The sequence below is a fragment of the Phalacrocorax carbo genome, chromosome 2 (genome assembly GCF_963921805.1).
Source record: "Phalacrocorax carbo chromosome 2, bPhaCar2.1, whole genome shotgun sequence".
NCBI lineage: Eukaryota > Metazoa > Chordata > Aves > Suliformes > Phalacrocoracidae > Phalacrocorax > Phalacrocorax carbo.
The window spans coordinates 116,653,372-116,668,158 of record NC_087514.1 but is presented as its reverse complement, the minus strand read 5'-3'; the positions used below and the strand labels follow the sequence as shown (position 1 = coordinate 116,668,158).

Below are 14,787 nucleotides of genomic sequence, written 5' to 3'. Positions count from 1 at the left end.
TTTCAGCATCAAGCCACTTCCCAGTAGCAAGTTGTACTTAAAGCTGTCCCTATAATTTGGAAATCCTTTGTGTAGACAAGGAAAAAAATAGATCCAGATTTTAAACTGAAGAAAAATGTTTCCCCAACCTTGAATCTCCTTTATTTCTATCTATTCAAACTCTTTTTGATGCCTACTTATATACATTTCTTGTCAAATAATAGCGCTCTCAGGTTCTCCAGTTGATAGCGAAAAGTAAACTGAATGCAATCATTTATCTTTGAACTGTTCAACTGTGCCCTTCTTCATGTTCTTGTTAATAATGCCAGGGCTCCCAAGAGTGCTCTCATGCAATTTTATCACATAAGCTTTTTGTTTGACCTTACCTGCTGTTCCCCTGGAACATGGGAGGGAGGGAAGGAAGCCAAAATGTCAGCCTGCCTTAATTAAAATTTTAGTCTCAGAAGATGTTACAGTATGTGATTTCATTAGGTATATAATGAAAGTATTTAATCATACTGCTTATTTGTCTGGGCCTTCTTACTTGGTAGTGAGGTCACCAAGTTTTAAAACAACTATTTTAAGGTGTGGAAAAGTAACTGAGGGGCGGGTGTGCATCTTAAAGTGATCCATAGATTCATTGTATCCATGATTTTGCATGTTTTCTGTAAAGGTAGTTGCTTGGAAGAAGATGAGGTAGAAGACTTTAAATAACAGTTCAGTGCTCTTTGTGAAAACATTTTTCCCACATGGGACAGTGAACATGCATCTAAATATTTTTTTAAAAGATAATGCTATTCCTTGTCTCTAGCAGTTGGAATTTGGCATTATAGAGAAAGGGTAAAAGAAAATGTAATGGGTGTTTCTTTGGCGCTGACATGTAAGAAGCTCTAAATCTCACGGGTGATATGCAGTGTTACTTTCATCATTTCTCATTGGCATAATCTAAACCACCATAACAGGAGGCTTTCTACCGCCCAGATGAGGCCATTTGTTGCAGTGACTATTCTTGAGGAAAAGTCTGTGCACAAAGCTCTTAGCTTTTGTAAAGATGTACCTTATTCCAGCTTATATAGAAGAAGCAGAGTTAAAAAATAGATTTTTGAGGCCCTGATCCTGCACATCTTTTGAACTGGGCAGGTTTGCATTGCTAGGGGAGTTGTGTTATTCCCCTATATTTTTTTTCCATTTCATTAGCAGCTGAGAAGTTGGCTGTGTTGTCAGCCGTGTTGTCTCGAGTAGCACATTAAACCATCCATACTTCGGATGCTCCATGCCTTGGGTTTCTTTCAGTCCCTGGGATTACAAAACAAGTAAAACCAGGATTTCATATAGCTTTTTGAGGAAGAATAAATGAAGAGGACAAGGAGGAGCAGTTCAGCTAGATAAGGCAGATCCTGCTCTAGCAGTTGGACAGAACTACCCACATGGGGGGCTTCAGAGCTGTTATCCACAAAAAAATTTCCTGTGTATCAGGGTATTTTCATCAGCAGTTTTTACTAAATCCAACAAATAGGTTGCTCTGAAGTAATGCAAAATTGCAGCAAATTTCCAAATTTGATTTATTCTACTGAAGCTGGATGAAGATGTTTTCGCACTATTGATTTTGTGGGATTTGTAGCTTTGTAAACCAGAGAAAGGGGGAGTGAAGACAGACGAGTATTTTTTTTCTTTCTTTTGTGGTAATAAATCTTGCTGGCTCATATCTCTGATGCGTATACATCTTGCTGAGTTCCTTAATGCAGCTGAATAAGGCTCTTTCTCTGTGGGTCTGCCAACAAATACGGCTGTTGATCTGCTACCAGGTTCAGGAAGCATGAATGTGCTCTCCACAAAGCTACAGCCAATTTAGGGACCAGGGAGCTATGATTCTGGCAGCAATTATGTATTTAGACTCTAAGTTCAAAATCCTGCAGTTTTATAACCCCAGCTCTACAGAGAATTATTCGAGTCACTGTCATTGTAATCAGTTTAGGAATATATTTACTGTGTTATGTGTTTCAAGTGAACGTAACTGGAGTGCCATTAGCTAAAAATTGTTTTGATCATGCACAACTTGAAAGAATCCATGTCATTAGTTTTAAATTTTGAAAACAAAATTAGCATAATACCCCATGTCTTCCTGCAAGCTGTACTGCTGGAGTGGGATGTGCTTCTACCTGAAATGAAAGAAGCCAAACCATGTCACTTAGGTGAAAAGGCTTCTCTTGCTTTTGAGGGTCTGAGCCTGCAGAGTGCCATGGGGAGAGGAGTCTGTGTGCCGCTGTGGTTGTTAGCACGTGTGCTGCTTTATGTATGTTATAAGCCACCTTGTACATCCAAGTTATCTGTTGCTTCTTAATACTCCTTTATTTTAGGCATAGGTATTCATGTTTTTTCCTTTGTATGTTTGTGAAAACTAAATAAAATAATGGCATGGTCTTATGTTTTGATGGAAAAGGGATAGATTTTTAGCATTAGGCTATTATGTATTTGTCATCCTAGCTCACACGGTATCCAGTTCACACCCATAAATTATCTGTGATGTCTTCAAGTGGAACACAAGGCCTGAGTATCTTCCTAGGTCAAGACATTTTTATGTGTATTGCAGAGAGAAAGCAGGCACAGTAGGAGTGGATTGATCAGCTGCATTAGATTTGGTTTGCAGCATGCCTTGGGTTTTAGATCCAAGCTGAAACTACAAAATTATTTACAAAGTGTTTTGGATTCCAGCTGCACAGGATGAAGTTCAAATCTTCAGACTCGCACAGAAAATGATACAGATGCAGGGAGATGTTAATTAGTGTGTCTTCAGTGGGAGTCTTCCAAACTGCAGACGCTTCAGGGTGAGGCTAAAACCAAAGTCAGCTTAAATTTATAGCTTAATTTTGTGTTTTCTGTGAGACATTTAGTCGATCATTTGCAGTGAAACTGGCCAGGTAATGGCCAACTGCATAGTGGGGGGGTGAGGGGTGGGGAGAATGAACCCTGATTTCCTCAGCAGCCACCCAAATCTAATGCATAACACCTGGACATGAGAAGCCAGTCTGAGCACAAGGCCCTGGAGCAGCGCTCCTCTAGAACGAGCAGTTTGTGGGGAGATTTTGTAGCTGGTAATTACAGTAGTCATGTAGGAGGTGAAACATCTGGTTGCAATCCAGTTCTTGAGTATCTCACATGAGGTAAGGACTATCGGCAGGAGGGACTGAGGGACCCCTGTAGCAGGGAGGGATTTGTTCTGGTTGCTGCAAACACCTTGCCTCAAATTCATGCTCTCAGTTGTGCTGGGAAGGGATTTCAGTATGCACCTCCCACAGCTTGGCTAACTGTCCTAAACACAAGATTCCTCAACCTTGCTTCCTTTCCTCGTATTTTACAGATAAATTTAGGGTCTGTTTGAGAATCAAAAGGTTCTTTGTATCAAGAGAAAGTGTTTGATCTTGCCAAACTGCTTGCTTCATTTTTTTTCTTCCTTCCAGTTTTGCAAGTGCTTTGGGATGGACCAGCTCAGAGCTTTTGGCAAATAAGTGAGTTGCCAAAAACTTTACCAAACTTACTGATGTGTGCATGACTGAATTACAGCTTTACAATGACATTTTTTTCTTCTCTGATTGGGAACTTATTACGGGGATTTTAAGTTTCTGTGGTTATAGAGTAAAAGCTACATCCAAACACTTTAATACTTTACTCACAGCTTATTTTAAGAAGTAAAGGGACAATGTAGCCTAGCAAAGTTGTGGGAATAGACACTGATCATATTTTTCAGCCTACAAAACCTACGGATCGCTACTCCAGCCAGGGCAAAGTAAAATAGGCCAGAAATAGCCCTTAGAATCTCCACCTTACACAGGTGAGCTGTCTGATTGTGGAGTGAATTGGGTGGCATTGCCAGTATGGGATCGAAGGAAGCAGACTGGAAAGAGGATCCTGTCTTACATGCAAAAGATTAGTCATTTCCTTGGAAGATAGGAAAAGCATTAAGAGCTAGCTGGCTGACGTTTTCATAAGTATTTCAAGTCTGAAATATGTAGTTTAATGCTCTGAATAATACTGGACACAGAGCACACTGTAATGATATCTTTATTCCCAGAACTTCTTATTAAACTGATGAATATCTTCTAGCAAGCTGTCCATCCTTGTTTTAGGGTTTCAGGTGATAGCAAATATGCTTCCGTTCTGGTAAATTGCCCCCTTGATAATTATGGGATCTGCTGAAACTTTGAATTTTATTTCTAATCTGAATGGTTCTAGGTTTATCTTCCAACCATGATTTTTTTTATACTGTTTTCTATTCTGTTGATTAACTATCTACCAGCAGATACCTCTTCATCTTTTGAATAAATCGAGCAGAGCAAGCTCATTAGGTCTTTCAGGAAGAGATGCACTTTCTGACCTCAGATCATTTTTGTAGCTCTCCTTTCTGCCCTTTCCAGTTTAGGCGAGTCTTCTGTGAATGTTAGCCTCTGTGGCAAGTGCAGCACGTGAGACCGGGTGGAGAACCTGCTGTTACACTATTTTCAGTACATTGCAGGGTACTCCCTTGTGTCTTCACCCAGTGTTGGTACTTGCTCCCCTTAGCTTTTCCCTGGGAGCTCAAACTCAGTCTTCTCCCCGGTGCTTCTGATGGCAGTTCCAGCAGAGGCTGAGACGGTCCATACCAGGGCTATACAGCAGGGGTGCCAGGCTGAGAAGGGCACTGCAGTAGTTGTGGAGCAGGCGGGAGCATGGCCAGAGCTGCACAGCCTTGCACCCAGCCCAGTTAGCTCCGCTGAGGTTTCCCTTTTGAGTTTCTTCTGGGCTTTGCCTGCCTGCGCTGCTGCAGCATGTTGCCAAGGTGTGCTTGGCTTCTTCCAGCACTACACTGAGTGAAGCAGGAGGGGAGCAGATGAGCTCTCAAATCACTTCACATCAAAACCACTGTGAATTTATGGATTTCAGTCAGATGGGCTTAGATGCAAGGACTCTGTTCAAGTGGCGAGAGTACAATAGGAGTACAATATGATTTGCAGTTCAGGGACTCGTGCCAGACTGCCACACTCATCAGCCGAAGTGCTGATTACTCTTTACCCAGAGTGCTGATACGCATATTACAAAGCTATCTTCTGAATATATGCTTCAAATCTAAAATGAGCAATGAAACAGTCCCTCCAAACATGGATCTGCCATCCATGCAGGGTGTATGCTGAGGCCAGCAGAGCACCAAATATGCTTTAATTACAGCTCTGGGTGACATTACTGACAGAGGTGTAAGACCACTGTGTTTTATCTTTTGAGCTCTGTAGCCTCATCAGGATATTAAAACATTTGTGGGTCTTTCATGCAGTGTTTCTCCCTCAGGCTGTTTAAGTTAGCCGACTATCAACATGGTGATGCAGGCTGTAAAGGTTGCAGAGAATTACCTTGATGGTATGACGGCCTCCTCCATTTCAACTGCAGTCCAAGGCTCACTTTTCCTCTGAGGCATTCATTGAAATTCTGTGCACGATTTGTTCCTCTGGTTGTTTAACAATGTCTCTCATGTTTGCCCTGATTTAAAAAATCCTCCTTTGTAGAAGAGATAACATACAGCAGGATGATATAATTGCAGTAAAGAGGCCCTGGAGCTTGCAGTAATAGGATGGTTCATCTGATGTGTACTGTCATTAGAAAATAACCCACGTGTGTATGTTCTCAGGGGACAGTAAAGAGGCTTTTAAGGATTACACTTTATGTAGTATGAAAGCTAATGAGCAAAAGAGCAAGTATGAAGAAAACCATTGCTGCAGAAGGCATGGTGCCTCTTCCTGTTCTTGCTCATTTTCTGACACCTGTGTAGCTCCAAAACATCCATCTCTGGCCAGCCATGCATGGCTTTTTGTGCACTGCAGTTGGTTCCCAAGCCTTCTGAGAATGCTGTATTACTTTAATTTCACTGAAAAATAAATAGCATGTCAAAAGCATGGCAGAGCTGAGTTCAGGATTGAAACTGCTATGTGTGTACAAAATAAATAGTTTTGAGGGAATAGCAATCTCTGGTAGTCTGAGCCCTCAAAAGACCCAGATGATTTGCTAGAATTATATAGTTTCATGAACGTTGCTGAAAGGTTGATGTAATAAGACTGTCAGTTATGCAGAGGCTCCATTCTCCCATCCCTGCTCTTTTCCTGGCCAGTACACAAAAACATAGGAAGACATCAGCGCACAGTAAACACTGAAAGATCCGTTTCAAAGGTTACATGGCGTGCAGATTCAGAATTGCAAAGTTTGGGCTGCGGAGGTGGAAAATTTAAAGCAGCTGGTTTCTGATATCAACAACTTCTTGTTCAAATGGATTGCCACATAGAGTGCCAATTCCTTCCCCTTGTATTTGTGCTGAAACAGAAACCATCTAGCAGAACAGACTTGGGCTTCTTTGTTTTTTCACAGAATTTTTCTCTTGCTTTTATAGAGCTTGTTGTAGATAAATGAATTCATCTTTTCATAGTCTGTACCCTCTCTGCACTATTGTAGTATATTTTTTGTACTTTGTCAGGTTTTTACGTTTGATGTAATGAAGGAACTTGCATCTTTCTTCATATATTTTACATATTAAAGGGTCAGATTTTGCTGTCAGGTAAAGGGAAGTGGCTTAATTCAAGTTGCAGAGCCTTGGAGGGGGAGCTGGATTTTGACCAAATGTTCTACTGGAGTTGTGCAGCAAGGTCTGACATCCATAACTTCATTATATTCCAGAGGGTACTAACAATAATTAAAAAGAAGTCCAAGAATATTAAGTGAGGAAGGGATGACAGCCAGCATCTTTGCAAGGATACAAGCAGGCCAGTAACCTTCTAATATATCCCTGTTTCCACCCACAAGTCAAGGGAGCTAGTGGTCAAGAGACTGAAGTACCTTTTTCTGGGCCAAAGAAATGACTTAATTTCCTTCAACAGCAAAGAAGATTCAGGAGACATTGTGATCAGATTCCTTCCCTAATACTTGTTTGCTCCTGTCGGATCGCATTGGAAGTGTGTTAGAGTGCACGTGAAGTATTTTTTCGGCTTGTATTGAGGCCCTTCTGTGTGGTCAAAGCTTTGTAAAGAGCTCACAGAGGGAGTAGGAAAGGGGTCTTCTCCTGACTCCCAGGATGTAAGTAGGACTCTGCATGTTGAAACAGGGGTGAGGGATGTACGTGCACTGTGGGCAGGAGAAATTGATGAAGTCCTTGAAGAGAAATAAGATTGTTAAAAAAATCCATAACCTAGTGGACCTCAGCTCTTAACCTGTCCCATTTTTGTATTCCTGCACCTAAATCCTGGAGTGGTTGTGCCATGTACTAAGCAGTGCTGCTAGTACAGAGGAGATTTTCTGGGCAGAGGTGCACGTTATAGTAATGCCTACATGTTCAGCATAAGGGTAGATACGTAGTCATTTCCATAATTTTTTGTTCCGGTTTGATACTCATTAATGTATTGGGAAATAAATTTGTCATATTTAGAATATATGGAACACAAAGCTGAGGTGAAGAGAGAGCTGTATGTTCAAACATGCAGCAGAGTATCAGCAGTGGTCTGACTAGAGTTATGGTAATGCAATTATATTTACTAGAGAGAAAAGGATTTCTCTCTACTTGACCCAAATTATGTCTGTCTGTCTGTCTGCAGTGCACCAGTCCACCACCCTGTGCCCAGTGCATCACAGTCCAACTCTGAGCCTGGACCCGATGTTTGATTGCATTCTGCAACTTAGTGTCACTTGATGCCTTTCCGCCATCAATCTATATCGTTCATTACAACATCTGGGATTTACTTTGACAACTGCAAGTGACATGAGATGATTTATCTGATGCTGCTTCTGCTGTCAGTTGACTCCTCTTTGCTTCAACTTCTAGTCTTGCAAATACCAGAATAGTGCTAAATTTTTTTTTTCTGTCCTTTCTTCCCTTCCCCTGCCATAATTGGTTTATGGGAACAGAAGAGGACTTGCAATATTATTATTGCTGTATAAGCCTTCTGTAAACTCAGTTACAGCACTTCTGATGTTGGGAATTCTTGTGACTAAAAAATATGCTGACACTGTGTTTGTGCATAGGAAAACAGCAAATTTGAATGTGTAATAATCTAGTGCATTTGGGAGACGTTTGATGCTATATCCCAGCCAAGTTAATCACTCATGGAATTAAGTTTGGTTTTTTTCTCAGTTGACTGGAGACATTGATCTCGTGTCTGTAGAAACGTATCTTTAACGCCAAAAAATTGATCAAAGATACCCAACGCTTCTCTGGCATCAGAAAAGATTTTGAAGGAAAGCTGTCAGTTGACAGTAGACCAGCGGAAACAGAGACATGGGTTACTTTTTCTTACATAATGAAGAAATACCCAGGTGATGATTTCCAATTTGTGAAGTATATTGAACCATGTACTGTATTCATGAATATAAATTGAACAGACGTGACACACATTTTTCTTATAAAAATAACACTGCATTGCTGCTTCTGATAATTCTTCTTTGCCCAAAATATGCTTTTTCGGAGAACAGCGCTACAGAGTTAATAGTGCACTGCATAACTGCATGTTAAAAAATGTGAGTGCTAAAGGACAGGGAATGTCGTAAGGAGAAATTATTCATAGATTTATAATGACTGTGGCTGGCTGCATTTTTCAAGGGCAGGATCTTTCTGCATCTTCCTTTCCTTTCCCACTTTTTCTGCAGAATTCTGCATCTCTAAGTAGTAGCATCACCCAGCCAGCCCACTTCCATCCGGCGAGACACATTCTCAGGCTGGATTTTGTTGCTGCCAAGCAGTGCACTGCTCACACTTCGCTTCCCATCCACGCTTCTGCATCGTTAGCAGCTTTGCCCTCCAGATCATACAGACTTTGCCTGTTTCTTGATTAGTCCTAGAGGAGCTGCCCCAGCAGAAAACCTGCAATGTTGTGGTGACTTTGAACACAGAGCCGAACACAGAGCCAATCACAGGTTGAAACAGAAGCATCAACTTCTCATCCCTGGGCAGTCACTTGTGTGTCAGCAGTGTTCCTACGGAGCAACAGGGAGGACCAGACGCTCCCTAACTTATGATTTTTCTCTTTTGCCAAAAACAAAACTAGTAGAGTGGTATATGACCCTTAATATGCTCTAATTGTATCAAAAGCCTTGCAAGGAGGAGCCAGTGTGCATACAGACGTTCTTCTTGATTAAATAAAGCCTTCTCTGTTTACATCGTACTAGGGAGCTGCACTACAAGAAAGGTAACAGGGTAAGATAAAAAAGATGACCTGAAAGATAACTAGCAGATTAGACTGTGAAGGCCAAATGGTGATATCTTTGAAGCCGGTGGGGGTTTTGCCTCTGAGGAAATAGCCAGTAGCACCCTGTGTCTGTTCAGGGCTTTACAATCCTGTGTCACAGTCAGGCAACCCTCAAGGTGGTCTCTGCCGCGGTGTTGAAGAGCATGAGGGAATGTGTGCTGCCCGCTCACGTTAGCCTGCCAGAACTGTCAAGTCACAGTGTTTGTTTATTCCCCTTTGATTTTTATTTCTAGTAACGCCTCTCCGGAAATAGAGCAACTATTTGACGAAAGCGAGGAGAAATGACAGGATCATTTGCTGTTCTTTAGAACAGTTTTAATTTTGCCCCTAGAAGTGACAGGGTATTTGAAGACACCTCTCTTCTTCCAGGTTACCAGCCTGTCCTGCCAAACCAGCAGCAGGGGTTCCAGGGTCTCATGGGAATGCAGCAGCCGCCCCAAAGCCAGAACCTGATGAATAATCAACAGGGAAATCAGGTGCAAGGCATGATGGTGCAGTATCCAGCCATGTCGTCTTATCAGGTACTTGGAAGCCATAAAGAGAGACTGATTTTTCTCAGAGAGTGCTTAATTGAATTAATTTTTCCTGTCTCAGAATGGTGTTTATTACTTTATTAGGACAGTGTACGGCAGGCAGCCTCCTGATAAATCCACTTCTAAGTCAAATTGGTTTCTTTGCTTCCTGTTTACATATTCATTCTGAATTGGGAATACTTTAAATGAACTATTTATTACAGCCTGTAGTGCAGGTAAAATGTAACAAAGGATGAAGGAATTATACTTCTTCCTGTGAAGAAAGCAAGTTAAAAAAAATTGTTCTTTTTTTTTTTTGGCTCATGCAATATTGCTTCCTGTAATGATCTTGAGGGCTTTGCCTGATTCACTTAAAAATTACTCATCTGTGGAGATGCCTGCCAAGGATCTCACCATGTCTTCTATAACAAGCTGTAGCCAGATAGATTTTTGTTTATTGGGTTTTGGGGAGAGGGAAGTGGCTTGATTTTTACCAAGTACCTAAGTTACCCAGACATATTTCCCCAACTTTATACCTGGATTCTGAGAGATATGCCAAGAGCCTGTGAGAGCCTACAAGGTGGCCTGTGCTTATGTTTCCTGCTGGTCCCTCTGGAAAGCAAAGAAACTAAATGACTTCTGATTCATTTTAATAGTTTGCACTGATTGAGCAGCCATTCATCTTTTCCCTCAGCTTCTCTGAAAGCATTACAGCAACACAGATGGAAATGGGGTGATTGCTTGTGGGTAAAGTTTTCCCCTTATGTCTTAAGAATTACTGTACTGAAAATGTGTTTTAAAGGTCAATGATCAGGTCAAAGTTTTAGACCTTTTAGATGGCCTAGATATATCAGGACTGAGTCTTCTCTTTGCACTGATCCTGGAAATCCACATTCAACTAGATTATGATAGAGCCACTTACTACACCCAGGAGCAGAGAGATTTCTCTTTTACCCTTCTACAACAAAAGATGATCCTCAGGGATGAGCACAGTTCTGAGCAGCAGAGAACGACATGTTTTGGCAGAACATGTTGTATACTCAAATTCAGCTAGAAGGAAGGTAGGAATGCTTGGGACCTACTTTAATTCGTTTACTAATTACTTTTTTTTTCCCCTATCGTTTCTGTATTCCTACCTAGGTGCCAATGACCCAGGGTTCTCAAGGATTGCCGCAACAATCATATCAACAACCAATCATGCTACCTAATCAATCAGGTCAAGGAACACTTACAGCCACTGGAATGCCTGTCTACTGTAATGTCATACCTCCTGCCCCACAGAACAACCTACGGTTGATTGCCCCACACTGCCCCTCCAATAACGTTCCAGTTATTTCTGCCAGCTGCAGGACAAACTGTGCGAGCATTAATAATGCAGGGTGGCAGGTCAAGTACTGACACCGTGGCTTAGTGTGGATATACGAGGATAGCGGTGCATTAATAACTCATGGCCTTCAAATGAAGAGGAACGCAACAGGATAATCAGTTGAGGACATAAGAACTGACTATGCTCAAGTGATTTGCTGCTGGAAAAATATGTAAAAAAAAATTTAAAAATAAAATAAATTTTGAAAAAAAAAGTTTGCTGGTTAATGGTGCATATTTTTGTCATGTCTGCTAGGTATGCCTTTATAGCTTAGCTAGTGACATGAATTCATTGAGGTAAGATTTTTTCCTACCACTGAACACCACTGTGTAGATTGTAATATCCCTGATTCGGATTAGTTTTGTACTTTGTGTTGAGTTTGTGAAGCTAAAAGTATTTAAAAATATAATAAAATCACATTGTACCAAAGCTGTAATGGAAATGAAAAAAAAAAAAAAACGAAAACAAAAAAGAATTACTGAATGGAAGGAATAATTTATATACACTATAGAGTTTTTTTATGGATATATACTGTATTGTAGTGCTTAATCACAATAAAGCTATTTGACCTCATGGAGAAAGGTCATGTTTCTACCACCTGCTTGGTCTCCTCTCTGTTTCTGAATGAGTGAAATTCCCTTTGGTTCTGCATCGTCCTGTTTCGAGCAAAGCTAAGGGGGGAATGATGCTAATGGGCTTATGGGAGTCTGATGAGAAAGTAACATACCTGTGTCTTAACATGCAGTACCATAACGGGCTAAGACCACTTAGAAATTGTAGCACAGGCACCCAGAAAGTGTTCAGTGAATGACGTACCAGGTCATCTTACACTAAGCTTGCACTTTCCCATCCCTAGGACCAGCAATGTCACAAACGCAATTCACCACTGCTACAAGCCTCTGTTAAGTCACACCTACTCAAGAGGCCCTACGACAGTTGTATACAAGAAGATGTAGATGTCCCATTATATCCCATCCGCTGGCTGGAAAAGGAGTTGCTACTGATGTAGCAACCACCTTACCCAGCAATTCTTCTGCTACGTAGAGCTATTCTTCCCAATTACTGGTATTCCAGCTATAAAGCCCTTTTGCAACAAAAAGATGACAACCCAAGAATCTGGTCCATCATGTTCAAAGAATGGGGATGAACAGTATATTTGGGGGTTTGGCTCTTAAAACATGCAGCACCGTGGTTTGTCAGAAATTGTTAGAGTTTTTTCTGTAATTCCTGTGGCGTTTCTCATTATTATGTCCATGTTCGCTCAAATTCCCAGCTTGCTCTGATAAATTATTCATCATTCATAAATGCTGCATAGAGTTCCTCAATCTGCTTCAATGATGACGACATTTGAGTCACAAATGTATTTGCCAGACAAAAGCCTTTGTCATTTTTCACTTCAGCTGCATTTTTAATCAGTTTTGAGCACCTTTAAAATAGGTAGGAGTCGAGCACTCCAGATTTACGCATATGCATCATGAAAAAGCCTTAAATCCTTCTGTGCGTAAAATGTGTATGTGTCATAGTATGATTTTAAGTATACCCAAGATGACAGCAGCCTACTAGGCCCTTGACCATTGTTAATCTGAATGTGAAACAGCTTTTATTTTATCTTTAAGATGGGTGGCCTTTCCTTTACACACTTCAGCTGTCAAAGCTGGAAGTGGAAGGGTTACAGACCATATTTAAAACAAATATTTTTCTTTTTGATACAATGAATAGATATCTTCAAGAGTTCAGGGTTTTTTTTTACATATGTGGCTTAAAGTGTGGAATCCAGTCCTATGGGATCATGAGAGAGCCAAACACTGAATTTTATGTAGTGTAATCATGATTCATTTGCTGAGAGACAGTTAAGAACACGAGCAGGTAAGTAAACAAAATTCACTCTTCAATTAGAGGCGAAATGCCTTGGGAAAGCCTACTGATTGGTTTTTCCCCCACCTTTTTTAAACTGAGATATGCATTCGGATTTTGCCCATGACCCTGAGCTCTCATTTCAGCTGCTTTGTGTTGTATGGCTTATTGTCTTTTAATGTTTTATATACTATGGAGGTTTCTCTCCTAGCATTGCTATAATTACACATAATTGGGTTTACTGCTGCTGAATGACTGACGGCTGAATGAATGGCTGTACTTCTCTGCCAAGGCTCCAGACTCCAGCAGGAAGGACCTGCAGGTGACCTTATGCAGACAGGTTGGGTGTAGCCAAGCTGAACGAGTGGGGAGGGGGAGTGAAGTGCACGTGGTGTCTGGAGTGAAGAGACATTTTGGTAATCACTGCATGTAAGTCCTGTTTCTTCTTTTCTCTGAAGCACTACTGTTACCTTACTGAGTAACCTTCCTTCTTGTCAGAGAGCTATGAATGACTGGCCTGGTAAAAAAACCCCGCCTTCAGCGTCATAGATCGATGGCAAACTGGGAGGTAGATGCTCTTAGTAGTGATGGGGAAGGGAGTCAAAAAGCAAAGCCTAGGAAGCTTGCTTCTGTAAAGACACAATCTTTTCCTGTCCTTGTGCCACTTTTTGTCATGTTCCCTTGGCAAACAGCATATCCCGTGATTGACTGTGGCCACGATTTCCCATGATTTACCTGTCTGCCCATTCAATGATCAGCTCATGTACAGCACAAATAGCTGTGGGAGCAGGGATCCTGCTGACTGACTTCTCTCAGCCTTGTGGCAGCAGCACCTACCTGCACATTCATGCACCTTCCAGCTGAAATGACTTTAAATTTTTATGTGAAATTGAGCAGTTTCAGGAGGAGGTCACAGCCACCCACTCCAAAATGGCCTACATCCTCTGATTGTCTCACTCTCCAAAGAGTTTGAATCTCCTTAGGCATCAGAAGAAACTGAATTTGATCTCCCTCAGCTATGGAGAATGCCCTAATTTTTAAGGTATCGTATCCATGGGGGAGACATCTCACGTGGTGATGTGGTGGTGCACATACTTGCTTTACACTGGAAGAAGTAATATTTGAAGACAATTAAGCAATTCTATTTTATATCAAAGCACAAAACTGATTCTCTAATTTTATATTTTTAATCATAGAACATTTTTAAGTCTTTCTCCTACGCTTTTTGCTCACTGATAAAAATATTCTGAGCTGGATTGCTTAGCAGCCTTGTAAAAGTTGATTATGCACAAGCAATGCATTTGTTCTGACTTGTTTGCTTTAGGTGATAAAAATGGAAATAGTCCTTTTTCAGGTGGCTTTTGGTATATAATCTGTTATTTCATGTCAGAAGTCCAGGCTTTCTGAGCAACAGGTGTAGTTGCTACTAAGAGTGTTTTTTGTAGTATCTTGTCACTGACTTAATAGAGGTTAATTGATGTAGGAATTACTGGAATAAACTGCAAGGGAGCACCTGAAATTAGCTTTCAAGCTGAAGAATAACAGGTGTTCTGGGTAAACGTATGGATGGCTTGTTCAAAAGCAGTGTTGAATTCTTCCCTGGTTTTCATTCGGAGAGATCAACTGCAAATCTACAGAAGCTTAATGAAGCACTACACCTCAGTCCGTCCTTCTGTTTTTAAGGAAAAATTTTGGAGGCTGCAGATTTAGGAAAATAAGTCAAAAAAAAAAACCAGCCCTTTGCCTTTTATGTTGTGGGTACAGTTTTACAAAAGACAGTTGTAAAAAGGAAATGTAAGTAGAAGATAATGTTATAGCAAAGATATAT

The 14,787-nt window shown here is 40.9% G+C and overlaps 1 protein-coding gene across 13 annotated transcripts in view; it reads left to right on the top strand.

The window, feature by feature from the left end:
* ARPP21 (cAMP regulated phosphoprotein 21) overlaps nt 1–11,702 on the top strand; it is a 203,046-nt gene extending 191,344 nt beyond the window's left edge. For all 13 annotated transcript variants that reach the window (XM_064443977.1, XM_064443979.1, XM_064443980.1 and 10 more), the window contains 2 exons: nt 9,597–9,748; nt 10,880–11,702. In XM_064443977.1, coding sequence (XP_064300047.1) covers nt 9,597–9,748; nt 10,880–11,137 — 410 coding nt within the window. In that variant the 3' untranslated portion in view covers nt 11,138–11,702. The remainder of the gene's footprint in view (nt 1–9,596; nt 9,749–10,879) is intronic.
* The last annotated feature ends 3,085 nt before the right edge of the window (nt 11,703–14,787 follow it).